This window comes from Echiichthys vipera (assembly GCF_963691815.1).
Source record: "Echiichthys vipera genome assembly, chromosome: 19".
Lineage (NCBI taxonomy): Eukaryota > Metazoa > Chordata > Actinopteri > Perciformes > Trachinidae > Echiichthys > Echiichthys vipera.
Genome location: NC_139844.1, coordinates 19,636,131 through 19,652,003, shown reverse-complemented (window position 1 = coordinate 19,652,003; position 15,873 = coordinate 19,636,131). Strand labels below are relative to the sequence as shown.

The 15,873-nt window shown below is 41.4% G+C and overlaps 1 protein-coding gene across 2 annotated transcripts; it reads left to right on the top strand.

Annotated features, from left to right (window-relative positions):
- Positions 1 to 329: 329 nt before the first annotated feature.
- Positions 330 to 15,344, top strand: fez2b (fasciculation and elongation protein zeta 2b). 2 transcript variants are annotated; one of them, XM_083933613.1, is made up of 10 exons: positions 330 to 661; positions 4,880 to 4,988; positions 5,359 to 5,475; positions 6,655 to 6,796; positions 7,944 to 8,071; positions 8,490 to 8,639; positions 8,913 to 8,993; positions 10,332 to 10,407; positions 10,585 to 10,650; positions 12,250 to 15,344. In XM_083933613.1, the coding sequence occupies exons 1-10, from the start codon at positions 354 to 356 to the stop codon at positions 12,264 to 12,266; spliced, it is 1,194 nt and encodes a 397-aa protein (XP_083789739.1). In that variant the 5' UTR covers positions 330 to 353; the 3' UTR covers positions 12,267 to 15,344. The 2 variants fall into 2 exon arrangements, with proteins under 2 accessions (XP_083789739.1, XP_083789740.1); XM_083933614.1 differs by lacking the exon at positions 8,913 to 8,993.
- Positions 15,345 to 15,873: the final 529 nt, after the last annotated feature.

The window sequence follows — 15,873 nt, the reverse complement described above, 5'->3', positions numbered from 1 at the left end:
GGCTATTGTTGCTTTATATAAATATAATCAAGTCTGCTGTGATGGAAAGTGATAGGGCTAACATCAAGCAATCATATCCATGTTTGGCCTTTTCAAGTACATAACGTTATGGCTATTAAATAAGTGACAAATGATGAATATAAAATGAGAATTAGAACAGAAAGAGAGCTGGCATGGGTTTGTTTTGCTCCATCTGAAAGGGAGGAGCGTCCACACAGCCGTCACACCGGTCCGCCCCCTCCCCTCCCCTCTCTCTCTCTCACCCTCACCGTCTCGTCCAGTGTCTGGCAACCGAGAACAGAGCACCATCGAGGGGACTAACTGGCTGTCAAACCGAGCTCCCTACGGCAGTCATGGCGGCGCCGTTAGCCCACTTCGATGAGGACTGGCAGGATTTCAACGAGTTCAAGCCGTCCTCGGAGTCTCCCGACCGGCTAGACCAGCTCAACTCTAACGTGAGCGACCCGTCGTCGGGCCTGGATGATTTCTCCGACCTGGACAACAGTTTCTCTGGGGAGATCTGCAGCTTCAAATCGATGGAGGACCTCGTCCACGACTTCGACGAGAAGCTGACAGTGTGTTTCCGAAACTACAACACCGCGACGGAAAACATAGCCCCCATTAAACCCATCACCGAGGACAACTACCTGAAAGACGACGAGTGAGTGTTGAATTTTTACATTTTCAGGCGTTTATTTACGCTAACTTTTAATCTCTTTAGCTAGCTAGCTAGCTGCGTTAGCCTCGCCGGGCTAACCAAACGTTCATGGGTTGCCACAGCAATCAGCGCAGTCCAAAGTTTAGACAGCCATTTACTTTCTGCGCTGTTATCAAAATGTGTTTCTCCCGTTTCATTATGTGGAGTTCACTTTCACAAGTATAGAAGCAGCAGTACGTCGCAGTGTTACAAATATAAGTAATGTTTTCTACAGTTCGTGGTTGTTGAAGGGACGAGTCAAGAGTTCGTTTGTGGGGAGAGCGGAGGGATCGTGCCACGTTACCGGTACTTGATTTCATGCTACACTGGTTGATGTTAGCTATCAAAACACTCATCCCTAAGGTGCACACCGGAGAGCTTCAACAGGGGGTCCACTGAATTGTTTGCTAATTTTCCCAACGTTTTTTTTTCATAAATGTGTGTGAAAATTGACATAAAGAACAAGAAGAATTACTTTATTTATCCCGCAACGGGGAAATTGAATTTTTTCACTCTTATTATTATTCATGTTACACACACAGGCCCGAAATACACACATGCACAGACAGGACCTATACATGCAATTAATGGAGAGATGTTAGAATGAGGGGGCTGCCAATGGGGGTTCGGTGCCTTGCTCAACAGCATCTCGGCAGTGCCCAGGAGATGAACTGGCACCTCTCCAGCCACCAGTTCACGCTCTGTACATGGTCCACACAGGGACTTGAACCAGCGACCCTACGGTCCCCAGCCAAGTCACCTATGGACTGAGCTACTAGATAAATTTGTGAGAAAAAATACAGTAATGCATTTACTCAACTCTGATGACAGGCTTACTGGCTTATAGGCAGGCACTGAGGTAGTATGCACGGATTAAATTGAGCCAAATGTGCCTTTATAATATATGTAACATAATTTATGAATATGTTAATAAAGATCATTGTAATAACTTGTTGTTGTTTGCACCATAAAGGTTTTGTGTATAGGCTCGAGGTCACCCTAGCTGTTAGGCTCAATTTAATATGCAACAGTTTCACACAATATTTGTAATAGGAATCGACAGATATGGATTTTTTTAAGGGCCGATGCCGATACAGATTTTTTTTTTCATCAGCCTTAGCCGAGGACTGATACAGACTGGCGATTTTCTTGAGTTGATATTTGGAGCCGATACTACTTTTGTTCCCTCAATTTACAACATAAAAATGACACAATGATGATAACAAATGTTATGAGTCTCAATTTAAAAAAAAGAAACATTTATTCAACTTAAAAACAACACAGAGCTGCTTTGGACGCCTGTCTGTAAATAATGCGAGGGAAAAAATATCGGCAAACGCAGCAGCCTGCATCGCCCGCTGCCGAAACACGTAAAAACCTCTAATAACAATGTTCTATCACTAATTTGTAGTAGGGGTCCCTGCCTAAAAACAGCTGAAGACCCCTGGTGTACGTATATTGGATAAGTGATTGGCTCTTTATCCTGTGTTTGAATAACTTTATGAGACAATACATCTCTGACTTGACTTTTAGGAGCCCTGCTGTTCCCTCTTTCAGCAAACAGACACAATATGACACCTTTCATGCATGTTTCTTTCAGAAAAGTCTCACAGTCAACATCTGTTTCTACTACCTTAACAGCCCTTGTCTTCTCAGTCTGAGATCCTCAGCCGTTGTTGTATCTCATATAGACGTGTAAATGTTACAACTACACATTGACAGCATGCTGCTAATACTTCCCAGGAGTCACACATTGTTCCCACATCAAGCATGGACGTCAGTAACTGCAGGGTTGTGTGTGGGCTGCACAAACGGCCCGCCTCTTGCCTTCTGCTTTCTTCTGCATGTATCATTGCACAATTGTGACACTGTTAGATCTAATCGCATAATGTTTGTAAGCTTCCCCTTTTCTGCCAAGTGGGAAGTTAGTCACGCATGCACACGTCTATTCAAAAGTGTCCCTTTGCTTGAATACTGGACCTGACTGATCTAGGACTTGAATATTAATTGTGAGACTCCGTCACTTAAGACAGATTAACACTACCATCATGTAGAGCTTTGCTTACATAATCTTAACATTAATTAGGATGAAGTGTAGTGCCATGTGAACACGATTTTTGATGTCACAATGATGGCAGAGAGACCATCAAGGTCAAGCACTTTTTTTTAAAGCAATGGCTTAGGGCTGCAAAAAGTGATCTTTTTTATTATTCGACAAAGCAGCAACATTTAGTGACACACGTGAAACCCTGACTGTCAAATAAAGTAAATGTAAATAACAAAGAGCAGTAACAATCTCACAGTGCTCTATGATTGCTTTAGGTACAGGAACAGTGGAAAGAAAGGAGGGAATAGAATAATTGGGCAGCAGCCTGGTGAAGCCCAAAGAGCAGCGCCAAGCTCAGTGAGTCTTTTCTGGATGACTGCACTTTTGCAGGACGTGCCTAGGCGCTTAACAAGTTCTCCAGAAAGACCATGGCTCAGACGAACAACGGGGATGACAAGAAGGAAATGTGTGTGTGTGGGTGTGAATGGAGAAAAGACAACGCGTCCCTCATGTGAATTATGTGTGTGCGGCATTATAGACACCCACATAGATATATTCAAGCGAGTGATTCAGACAAACCTGCAATGTGGAAGTAGAAACAACTAAATTGGTCCCTTGAAATTTTTAGACTGGCCTCATTTTGAAATGTAAATGCTCTCAGTGAAGCTAATTGTGTATTTGGGCATGCACTCACATGCCCAACACAGTGTCATTGCTTGAGGCACAAAAAAAATGCATCCTGCCAGCTTTTGCTCTATTTAGAACAACCCCAGCCCTCAGCCCCCCACTCCCCAAGCCGTGCACGAGCTCTTCAGGGGGAAACATGCAAGTTATGTAAACGTGTGTGTGTATCTGTGTGTGTGTGAGTGAGAGAGGGTATGACGATGCAGAGCCACTCTGACACATGGGTTCACAGCATCCATCCTCGCTCGCAGCAGTTACCAGGAATAAAAAACACATTGGCTCACACGTGCACTTGAATTTAATATATAAAATATTCTGCAAACACTTGATATTCTGACATAGTGTTTGAATAACTCACACCCAAAAATCATTCAGAATTAAATATCTACATACCAGGGGATGTCAGGATTAACCAATTTTCAATAACTGCGATTACATAATGTCACGGTTTCATGAACGTAATAACTGAGGAATCCACAATATCCATGGAGTCCTGATATCTGCATTTGTGCGTCATGTTACACGTGTGTGACTGTGTGTTCACCGGTTTGTTTTGCGTGAGAGAGTCGTGCCACTCACCTGAAGCGTAGACAAGAGGAGCTGTAAAAATGTCTGAGGGGAATGACATTGCAGCCTTATATCCTCCACAAAGGCACTTTAAGTCGACAGCGTTTGAACATTTTGGATATCTATTAAATCATAAATGAATAATATAATAATAATAATAAATTCCCTAATTAATAATTGGGAAAATCTTCAAAATGCAAAATTGTGTAATCAAAATCTCATATTGTGACATTCCTAATACATCCTTGCACATATTTTGCAACAATGCATAGAATCCGTTAACCAGTACATTTCAAAAGAGATGATGGATTGCACAGTTGATCAGTAAACTTGTTTGTTTGACAGACTCTGCGCCGCCATCTGCTCGGCTGCGATAGCTTCTCTGCCGTCGTGCGTGCTGCGAAACATTGTTAACATTCGACCGCCTGTTGGTGACACTGAAGACACTGTTTCTAAATGAGACGATATTAGAGATGATGATCAAAACACAAAGTTCATACAGGAATTCGTCCCATATTGACTCCCAAAAAACGCCGCCGACCTCTGCTTTAAGGCTGAGCTACCATATATGCATCAACGTTTCTCACCAGGGAATGTTAAGTGTGGAAAAATGACTTGTGATTAAGGAGTTGTTACATTCGTCAATGGTTTCGGGCAGCTGTTGTGAGAACACAGCAAGGTGGTGAGGGGGCGGTCAGAGAGCGTGACACAACACTGCTAAGTAATGCTGTGTCATGGTACAAGGAGAAGGACATGGGGTTTGTCTTATCTACTGTGAAACTCTTCATTTATCGCTCTTTACTCACAACTTTATGCTGTTTCCCGTATTGTTGTAAAATTCTCTAAACCATAATTCAATGATGAACCCTCTTCTTTTCGTCCAGGGTGTGGAACGCTCTGACAGATAATTACGGCAACGTGATGGCCGTGGACTGGAAGACATCGCACACTCGCTCCCTACACCTGCCCACCCTCAACATCACCGAGCTTGAGGTAACACACACACACACACACACACACACACACACACACACACACACACACACACACACACACACACACACACACACACACACACACACACACACACACACACACACACACACACACACACACACATACACACATACACATACACACACAGAGTCCTTTAGTGTAATATGTCGAGCACACAGTAAACATACAGGCTGCATTTCCATGATCCTGCACTGTTTCTCAACCGACCGTGACACAAATGTAAGCAGTCTGCACCTCTAGCATCAATCTGCTCAACCACCTGTTTTTTTGTCTCATCCAAGTTGTCTCTCTCTCTTTCTTTCTGTCTCTCCCTCTTAACCCCCCCCCCTCCTTTCCCGACCGACAGAAGCTGGATAATCAATCTCTGGATCTGTCTGACGACGAGGAGCTCAGGGAGCAGATGGATATGCACTCGATCATCGTCTCCTGCATCAGCGATGAGCCACTCTACACAGCCGAACAGGTAACTTTTCACAGAGACAAACACAGTAGCATGTGTTGGTTTCCTTTGGTTGTTTTGTCATTTGAAGGCTGAACTCTTGAGCTGCTGGGAGCTGTTGGGATCCTTAGGGACGTTTCAAGTGAAATAGTTATAAATCAAATCTAAATACATCCATATTTTACATTATTTTAACTGTTTAATGCGACTCTGAAATGTCAGTTTTGGGTGGGGATATTTCTCCCAGGGAAGCTTTTATAAACCATTTATAAATCTCGTGATGATCTAAAATAGTTTTCACACGGGCAAACTACAAACTGAACCAAAGTAGCCTGGAAAAATTAGTTAGTTTGCTAGTTACATTCCAGTTGAGTACTTGAAAGTGATGTAATTGTTGTTGTTGTTGTTGTTAATGTAACAACCCATAACGAACTGTTGGGATGAAGTGGCACACAAACATTTGGTTTGACTGCACCCGTCCCCGATGCTCTACATGTGTCTTACACAAACACCAGCTGTAGTGACACCCAGGCCAGACTGGAGAAGCCTTAATCTTGTCTTAAACATCATTTTCTCTGGTAGGGGAGCGTGCACCTTACCAGACATTAAAGGTAATAATATTATAGAGGAAGCTGTAAAGATCACGGTTCATACAGGTGCTTGAAATCTTTGAAAAAGCTTGAATTTCAACGTTGTGTGTTCAAGGTTTGAAAAGTACTTGAAATGCACGAAATTGTATCCGTATTTCTTTTGCAACAAAAAGCTGTAGAATAGAAATTTAATTGAATTTCTTATCCTTCTGATATTACGAAACACAGTTTTAGTTATTTATAGCATAATAACATGACTTTTAACATGATTAAAAAAAAGTGAAAAATCATTTTCAATATCTATGTATTGGTAGAAATATGTTATTTGCCACAGCTGTAAGGTGCTGGAAAACCTTGAAAATAGACATTGAAAGTGCTTGAAAAGTGCTTAAATTTGAAAAAGGTGTACAAACCCTGAAAGCTGTAACTATCCATGTGTGCACATCACTCAGAGAATTACAAACGTCCTTCTTCTATGTCAATAAAACTGACACAGAAAACACTGTCACACCCACCCTTACCTTAACCTACAAACAACACTTTCACAACATGTAAAGATCTTAACATGCAGCAACATGTTTGCGTGACTATTTGTTTTACGGGTGTTGTTTAGGTGATAGAGGAGATAGAGGAGATGATGCAGGAATCTCCAGACCCGGAGGACGATGAGAGTCCCTCACAGTCCGACCTGTCCATGCTCTCTCAAGACCTACACGCCCTGAAGCGCTCCGGCTCCAACACCAGCTACGAGGACCGTGAGTACCGCCGTGCTCCTGTGCATTTACCAAAGAGAATAAAGATTTGAATGCTTGCGAGACAGCAGTGCTATTTTTCTCACACTCACACTGCCATTTGACAGTTATCTAAATAAATCATTGAAGCGTAACGGGTTCCACTGTCTGGTACACGAAGCAACGGCTACACACAAACGCACTAACATTCTTACATAATGTGTAACAAATACAAACAGACAGCAATCACGTTGTTTCTACATGTTATATCATCAACAGGGTATATTTGGATTAAGCACATTTTCTTGCACCCAGTTTGCCTTCAGGCTATAGCTTTTCTTTCAGTTATCTCGTATCGTATATGTTAACTACAATATGCAGGGTGTTAAAATTATTAGACAGCGCCATTTAGCGTATGCACAATATTTACACTGAGCTGGTTGCTCACACTCGGGGTAATTAAAGCGTGCCCAGAGACACCAGATGGCCACCAGACGTGTAAAAATGTGTACACATGTTTCCCATATTGTAAAAATGTGAGATTTCCATGTCTTTTTTTGATTATACAGCAAGTGGAGGTGCTATATTAAGATGGACACGCTCAGAAACTGTGTCTTTAAACGAGCCGTCAGGACTTCCCTGCGGTTGTGATGTCACAACTATACCGTGTGTAGAAAGTGCAGCTACAGTGCTGTTACAGTCATTCCTCTGCTGCAGTGATGGTGCCGAGACGCAGAGTGCAGATGCGGAAAACCCAGAAACGCTGACCAATCAGAGCAGACTGGGCTTTTTTCAGCAGGGGGGCTTAAAAGGGCAGATGCTAAAACAGAGTGTTTCAGGCAGAGAATGAATGCAGGTGTATTCAGACAGACAGAATTAAAAAAATAATGTGTTTTTTGAACATTAAAGCATGTAAACATTTGAACCTGAAAGTCATGTACGTCACTTCCACCTTTGATCTTTTAAAACAAGATTTTCACACATGCTTTAAGTGTCTTTATCTCAGTTATAACAAGGTATTTTTGCTGACCGTGCAATGTTTAAATGATGGTAGTATTAGAAGCCACTAAATAAAAGTGGTATTTAACTGTAAAACCCCCACCCTGTCATGCTGAATACTTGTCAAATCCACAATTTACTTCCTACCAATCTGTCTACACTCCATCCACAGGGCTGCGTCAGCTGTCGGTGTCTGAGCTGACTGAGACTCTGGAGGAAGTGGAGACGGCCATTCGTCGCTACAGCGAAGAGCTGATCCAGGCTCTGGCCCTGCGAGACGAACTGGACTATGAAAAAGAGGTACTTTTTTATCTTCTCAGCTGCACCGCCTCAACATTACCACAACGAGGTGGCAACATAAACTGCATCCGTGTCTGCTGGGTTTGTCAAAAGCTAAGAACCGATTCCACACTAGTGCTTGGTTGTAAGGAAGCTTTTAAATGTGAAGAAATCACAGGCGTTTGATATCTGTTGTGTTGTGAGAACCAACTGCAGTGCTCACAGTGCGGTGAAAGGTCAGTGAATCGCTAGCGGCTTCTGTTTTCACAATGTGATTTGCTTCAATGTCATTTACTTCAGTGTCATGAATGTCACTGTGTATTTTTAACTGCAGATAAAAATAGACTTTTCTCTTGGGGGTTACAATCAAAAAGTAAATCTCAGTTTGATCCTAGAAAAGACAGCATAAATAAAGGAGTTTTGTGTAAAACAAATTCAGGTGAAGAACAGCTTCATCTCGCTGTTGATCGACGTGCAAAACAGACAGAAGGAGCATCGCGAGTTGCTGCGGAAGAAGAAGAAAATCAGAAGTACGATGACAACCGGGCCCAACGGCCAAAGGACAGCCAGCACACACATACCAGGCACGGTGAGTCATGTGGTGACACGGCACAGGAGACAGAGAAAAAGAGGAAAACGTATGCCCTTACTGCATGAGCACAATGACGATCAATGAACTAGAGCCACACACATCTTCAAAGTATAATCAGAAAGGCATGACGCATGAGCTGACAGTTTGTGTGGGAGAGCTGCTTACACACAGGCACAAAGAGTTTGTGCCCAACCTTTTTCCTTCTATCGCTTAATATAGAAACCTCCTTATCTCTCTTTACTCTCTTTTTCCCTCATTGCTTCCTTGTAGCTCCTCACTCTGGAGGGACTCTCCAATGTCATTCAAAATGGCCTCCGTCAAACTTTTGGCAACACAGGAGGGGACAAACAGGTGCCCCTGCTCTTTCTTCTTCTTCTTAATTCACATGTTTTTTCCTTTGCAGATATTTCTCTTTTTTTCCCCCCCTTTTGACAACCGGCATGTTTCCTTCTCTACAGCTATAGCTGGCGGTTGGTGTCATATGTTCGGCCATTTATATAATCTCTATTATCTTCTGGTTGATTTGAAACGTCTCTTTTGCTTTACCCCAGTCATGCTGCATCTTTTTTTTAATAAATAATTTTTGTCCTTCACTTGTTATTTTATTTATTTTGTTTTATCACTTGTCATATTTTTCAGCTTTTGCTGTGTTGTCATCTCGGAGTTGCTTTGTTTTAAGCCAAGAGGACACTGTTTTTTGTTTTATTGTTCATTCTTTTCTTGTCATTCAACATTTACGGCATTAAGCCGCCCCCAGTTTGGAGAAGCGGAGAGAGGACAGGCGTCTAAGCTAAGCAATGTACTGCTGTGAACAGGCGCAGGAGCTTAACGTCCTTTAGCGTCAAGGACCACCTAAAAGAAAATCAATTTATGTGGAGGGTTTATTTAGAATGAGCCTGTGATTGTTCTCATTTGTCCAGGTCATCGTTATCCCCAAAGCAATTTCAGTCAAAAACAACTGGACTTGGTTATTGAGATTATAATATATTTAGAATATTTTCCCTGCTTTATTTTGCATCCAAACAGCCATTTACGACAGGACACTAAAGCTGTTCTAGTTCTCTCTTCAAAGCCATCAGACTCTGATGACAAAAGCAGTCCTTTTACCCCACAGAACACAGGAGGTGCTGGTCAACTTCTGCCTTGATCAATTACTTGGTTTGCTAGCTTTGTTGGTCCCTGACCATTCACATCAAACGCACACTAGAGTCACACAATTGCACAAACAAACTAATCGATTGAGGCAGCAGTAGACCAGAAACTCCTGTGTTCTGTGAGGTTAAATGACTGTTTTCGTACATAATCTGGTGGCTTTGAAAAGAGCAAAGATAACGGCTTCAGTTCCCCGTCTGATAATCTGTCTGACTTCAAGGTAAAGTGATAAAAAATATTCTAAATATTGTATACACTTCAATTGATATTGAATTTAGGTTGGTTAAAATATGTTTTGCTGCCACTGTCAGGACTCCTCCAAACTGGAACCACCATAGATAATGCACCGACTATGGATAAGAACATCATACAACCCCACTTAAAACAATCTGAACTATCCTCTTAAGCCTATTCAGTTTTAAGGTTACAGTAGAAGTACAGTTAGAATGTGTCAATAATAGTTTTTCACTCTAATTATCCACCTGCATGTGTAACGGTTTTCTTTCATTGTGTCTTACATGATCTTGTCTTTTCCAGTACCTAACCACAGTCATCCCTTATGAGAAGAAAGCTGGCTACCCAGCAGTAGATGACCTCCAGATCCTCACAAAGAGTGAGTGTATGGACGCCCACACACACACACACACACACACACACCAACTGGACCATAATGACAAAAACAGATTTGGTAGTCTCCGCAGCTTGTTTGTTTTTTAAGCACTTTTCTTCGTTTTGCCTCAGTGTCTCGTTCATGTTGTCAAAATTGAATGTGCTGCTCTCTCCTTGCTAGTCCTTCACGCCATGAGGGATGACAGCGAGAAGGTCCCCGCCCTGCTAACAGACTACATTCTCAAAGGTAAACACACAGCCATCCTCGACCACTTTTAACTGCATCCTCATACATTAGATTTCAGTGAGCGGGGTGAGCAACTTCACTCGTGTCAAGTTGGTTAACTGGAGGATTTTAGTGACGAAAAGTGTCCCAAAATTACTTATTTTTAGAGGCTTGTGTCACAGTCAAGAGACTTTTATGTGTTGGTCCCACCTGACTTTCAGACCTCCTGCCCCATGTTGCTTGAAAGAGGAAGTACAAAATTCACTTCTCCGTTTTCAGGCATGCAAATGGTAGAAAAATATCAGGATGCCACAGAGAAAAGTACAGGGTCCCTACGCAGTATGGAAAAGTATGGAATTTGATTTGAGTGATTTCCAGGTCTGGATAAGTAACGAATAGGGTAACAGAGTGTGAAAATGTTCTTATGTTTTCCAGACTCTTATCTCACTTTCTTATATAAAATATATTAATATACACAAATCAAGACAAGCTTACTAACGCAACATAGCCGACCTGTAGATGATGCGAAACTAATCGAGCTGGCTGAAGAATGGTGTCGGGTTACCGTGGTTACCATTTGCTGTGCCACTGCGGTTCTCTTTTATTAAATTGTTTCCTTACGTGTTGTCTACATTTTAATTATCATTATTTTATTTATTTACAAGTATGTTTACTCCATCTAATTAAGCCTATGAAGCAAAGACTTTTTGTAGTTCCTGGTTAATTGTTCATCTCTATTGTCACTGTCTGGAGGGATTACAGGTTCACAGTTATTTATTTCACTCTTTTAGCATTTAGCTTGCATAAAATGCTGTGCATTGAACATGTCTCGGTTTGGGGTGTTTTCACTTATATGAGCAACAATAAGTAGGTAAAAATGCCTGTTAGTTACTTGGCAACATAAGGGCATACATAGTCAGAATTTAACAAAGCTGAATTTTAAAACCATTTATTTACATAAGCATCTAACAATTGGTATTCAGATGCTTAATATTGACCGAGAACTCTGGAAAATTATGCAAAATGTGTAGAAACCCTGAAAGTAGCCCTCAGCACAGAGATTAATTAAAAGGAGGGGGAAATGCTTTTCTTGCCACCCTTCACTGTTGACCTGTGCCTTCCTTGTCTTTTCGTCTGTGCTGCATTGTCCTCTGGGTAGCTCTGGTATGAGAGCAGTGGAAACTGAGGTTTGTGAGGCACTGACACTTTAACACCGATTATTCACCTGCAGCCTTCTATTCAGAGCCCTGTCAAACAACACCCTTTTCTCTTTCTCTCTCTCAGTACGCCTTGGTAGTTTCACTATCTTCATTCAAAGCAGCAGCCTTCCCTCACTCACTACCACTCACGCTGTAGTGTCTATCGTGCTGTGCGGTGCTTGTGGCTGCACTACACCTCCCCTAAAATACATCAGTACACCCATGCACATAAACCCCCCTTTTTTACCGCGAGCCTGTAGTAGCAGCTGTTCTAGTGTACTCTTCTCACCTGTTTTTTCTCTTTTCTCACCCCACCTTTTTTCCCCATGGTAGTTGCTCTACCATCATTTACAGCTCATGTGCCACAGCGGTTTACCGAAACCAGCGTTGTTCATGAACCGACTCGTTCTTGTCTCCACAGTGCTCTGTCCCACGTAAAGCCAAAGGCGAGCCTCCCGTTTCCAGAACCATTCATCGGACCATCAGAAGAGGGTTCTGGTAATCTGGAAGAACCCAGATCATGGATTCAAAATCCAAATCTTCCTTCCTTTTTTCAACACATGGACTTTCCTTCCCTGTGGCATGTTTTTTTTTTTAAATTTACTCTGCCACAGTCATTGTTCCTAAGGTTTTAACTCTAGATATAAGTCCTCGGTCTGTATAGCTCTTTTCATTGGTATCGTTTTAACTTTTTAATGCCTGAGTGCTACAACCCCATATACCCTGCCTGCATGATGACTTGTCTATGGATGCCTGTAATCAGTATTAATCTGAACACCTCACTTCCTGATTAGCCAGTGGCTCTTGGAATGGAAAAGGGTCAGGCGTATTTTAATTCCACAGGCTTCCTCAGCAGGCCCGTGCGAGGGAAACGCAGTCCAATCCGTCTGCTTTGTAAATCGAATGCATTTGCGTCAGTGTAGTTAATGCCTGACGGGAAAAACAAATCCTGGCAGAATCTCTGCAGTGCCAGGCTGGCTGTGGCATTGAGCACAAATCCTGTTTTTCCTGCATGGAAACCTTTGCGTTAATGGCATTTGCTGATTAATTGCGTATAACGTCCGAGAGCAAACCCTTTAATTTTTAAACTCCAAAATGTTAGGCCCACCCATCTTCGCATGTTGGTCTTTGGGTTTTCCCTCACTTTATGGCTGTCGAATGTTAAAAAGAAATATTTTGTATACGATTGAGAGAAATTGCACAGTTTTTGGGAGCTTTTTACTTTTTGAAAAAGGGAGAAAAAAAAGCGTAATGACTTGACAAAGTAATAGCCGGACGAACAAACATGTAAAACGTATTTTTGGAAAAGGAATTGTTTTTAATGAGATTGGGGACTTGCCAGTAGCCACCTTTTTGTAACCACATTGCAACGTCATTTGTAAATGCTGTCCATTGACCTCTGAGCCCTCAAGTAGTGATCGCCGCCCCGACAACTTTATCACTTCCCCAGGAGTCGCCATTACGAGTCTGAAAAATACCTCATATAACATTTTTGCATTAGTAGAAAATGACCCGACCAATTCCATCATTTAGATACATCGAGTAGTTGAGATTATATTAGGTTATAATTGTGTAGTTAGGCTTGTTATAAGTTGTTAAACCTTTTAACTGTTGTGGAAATGTTGGTGTTAGCACTTTAGTTCATCAGTGATCTGGTCATGTAGTAGTGGAATATGTGGTAGATGTACTTCCAAGTATGTCTCACTATATACGTGTTAGATAAGGCTTAGAAGCTTTAGCTAGTGGTGCCAAAACACATCAACATGAAGGACTGTTGTCATGCATCCGTCTGTTTACCTTATTAGTCATCATGAGCATGAGAATTTAAACAACCTTAAAGGGGTGATCCACTGATTTTACACATTACTCAATCATTTTACACATCATACGGAGTACTACTACAGCCTGTAAGAGCAGTTGTATAATGCCGTCTGCAGGTATGGAGCAGCTTTGTCAAAGTTGGGCTTGAGACTTCAAATTTGTAACTGAAATCCTGTGTTATAAACTATATACTGTCGAGTTGCATTATGGGAATCGTAGGATCCGGTGTTTCTTGGAGCCTCGCCCCATACTTTGAGACTGAAGTCAGAATGTCTTAGCGTCTCACTGATTGACGTTGACCGCTTTTTTTAAAAAACACATCTCTTGCAAGTCTTCCAACGTCACGGTAGAGCAATACTAAATCACTGGAGCGCCCCTTTAAAACCATGTACCACCAATCTAGCTCTGCAGCTCTGTTGGTACACTAACGTTCAGATCACCAGCTACTACAGGTGCACCACACACTGTCAGATCAGGTCTAGTCTAGCTCTCAGGTACGATCATCAGTGTTAGTCATCTGAAATCTTGTTCTGAAGGGTACTGACATTCCTGAGTCTTTTTCATGTTTTCTGGAAACGTTTTTATTCGCTAGACTTTGCTGCACTTTTATCCTATCAGAAATTTCTCTAAATACGTGGACAAGCCAGTGGAGGTGGTCACGGTAGCCTCTTGACTAAACCAGGGTAGCACTACAGATGCTAATTATGTCGTTATTTGTTGAAACAATATAATGCTTAAAGTCCTAGACTCTGGTTAGAAGTAGTAGGTGTAGCGAGCAAATAAACGGCACAGTAGCATCCGCTTGGTGTAGCAGCCTGGTGACGGTAGTGTAGATGCAGTTGTAACATCCAGCAGCAAACTTTGATTCATTAAAAGAAAATCAGGGTTCAATATGGAGGGAAAGGTGAGACATTTCCTTTTACTGGTTCAGCATTATAAGCATGCCTCTCGTGCACGTGGCCAGAAGAAAAGAGCGTAAGAAGATGACGAAGGGGTGTGATAAAGTCAAAGGACGTTGGGGAAGATTGCACAGAGTTGCTTCAATTTGAAGGGTCTATTTTGTTCTTTTGTAAAGGAAGACAAAATCTTGTAGTGCTATATTTAACTATTTATATGGAACTGTTGTTTTTACAGATGCCAGCTTTGCAGACATTCAAAATCTGGCATGTGCTACGTGCACTTTACTGCAGCAAACATTTCTAATAATGACGTATTTGTTTGCTTGCATACATTAATAACACACTAAAGGGACAAGTGCATGTTGCAGTGGAATGCAGATAAACTCAAAGCATATGAGCATTACATTTAAGCAGTTAAGAACATGTGAAAAAGGGCAACGTTTAACACAAGAAGGCGTGTGGCAGCGCAACACATGAGCCATTTATAGAAAAACATCTCTCAATTGAGTCTAATTTTACAAAAGCTTAAATAATCTTTTTAGTTTTATAATAAAGTGGCAATCAGTGCGGACGTCACTGGAGGATCTGAGTCCCGTCTCAGGCCTGATCCTTCATCTGGTCTCGTTAGCAGACATATCAGTTTAGAGATCTATATTTATACGTGTACAACAAAACAAGCAACAGGAAAAGATGCTGCCTTTGTAAATGCCTGAACATTTTTGTACATTAAACCTTTTTGTTTTTAATGCAATATAATTCCCCAGTTTGGGGTTTTATGTTTACCGTCTCATGTGGTACTGCAGTATATTAATTTATTGTGTAAATGTTCTGTTTTGTAACCATATTGTTGAGTGTAATGGTACAAGTGTTTTGTGCCCACAATGCATTGAAACTCATTTCAAATAAATTAATATGTGAAGACTTAAGTGTGTTTGAGTGAGAGTGTACCATCTTCAATACATGATGTTTTTATGAGCTAAGCTAAACAGTCAGATTTTAGCTTTGTGCCCTTTTCAGATAACACTGGGGTTTTTTTCAAATGGATATTATGATTTATTTCTCGTACGAAGCAAGAGATTTTCTCAAACTTTAAATATTTACCTCTGCAAATTGTGTAAAAGAACAAAATCACCAAATTGGAGATACAAACAAGTACTCACACAGCAGTTCAAATGTATAAAAGAAACCCGGTAGTCTAAAAGTCTCACATACCTGAAGAGAACCTGAAAAGTCAAATATGATAGTTGCTCTGATATGTTTCAACTTTGTTCAAAACTAAAACGTATTAATATGAAAGCATGTTGTGAGGTAAAAACCTGGTTATG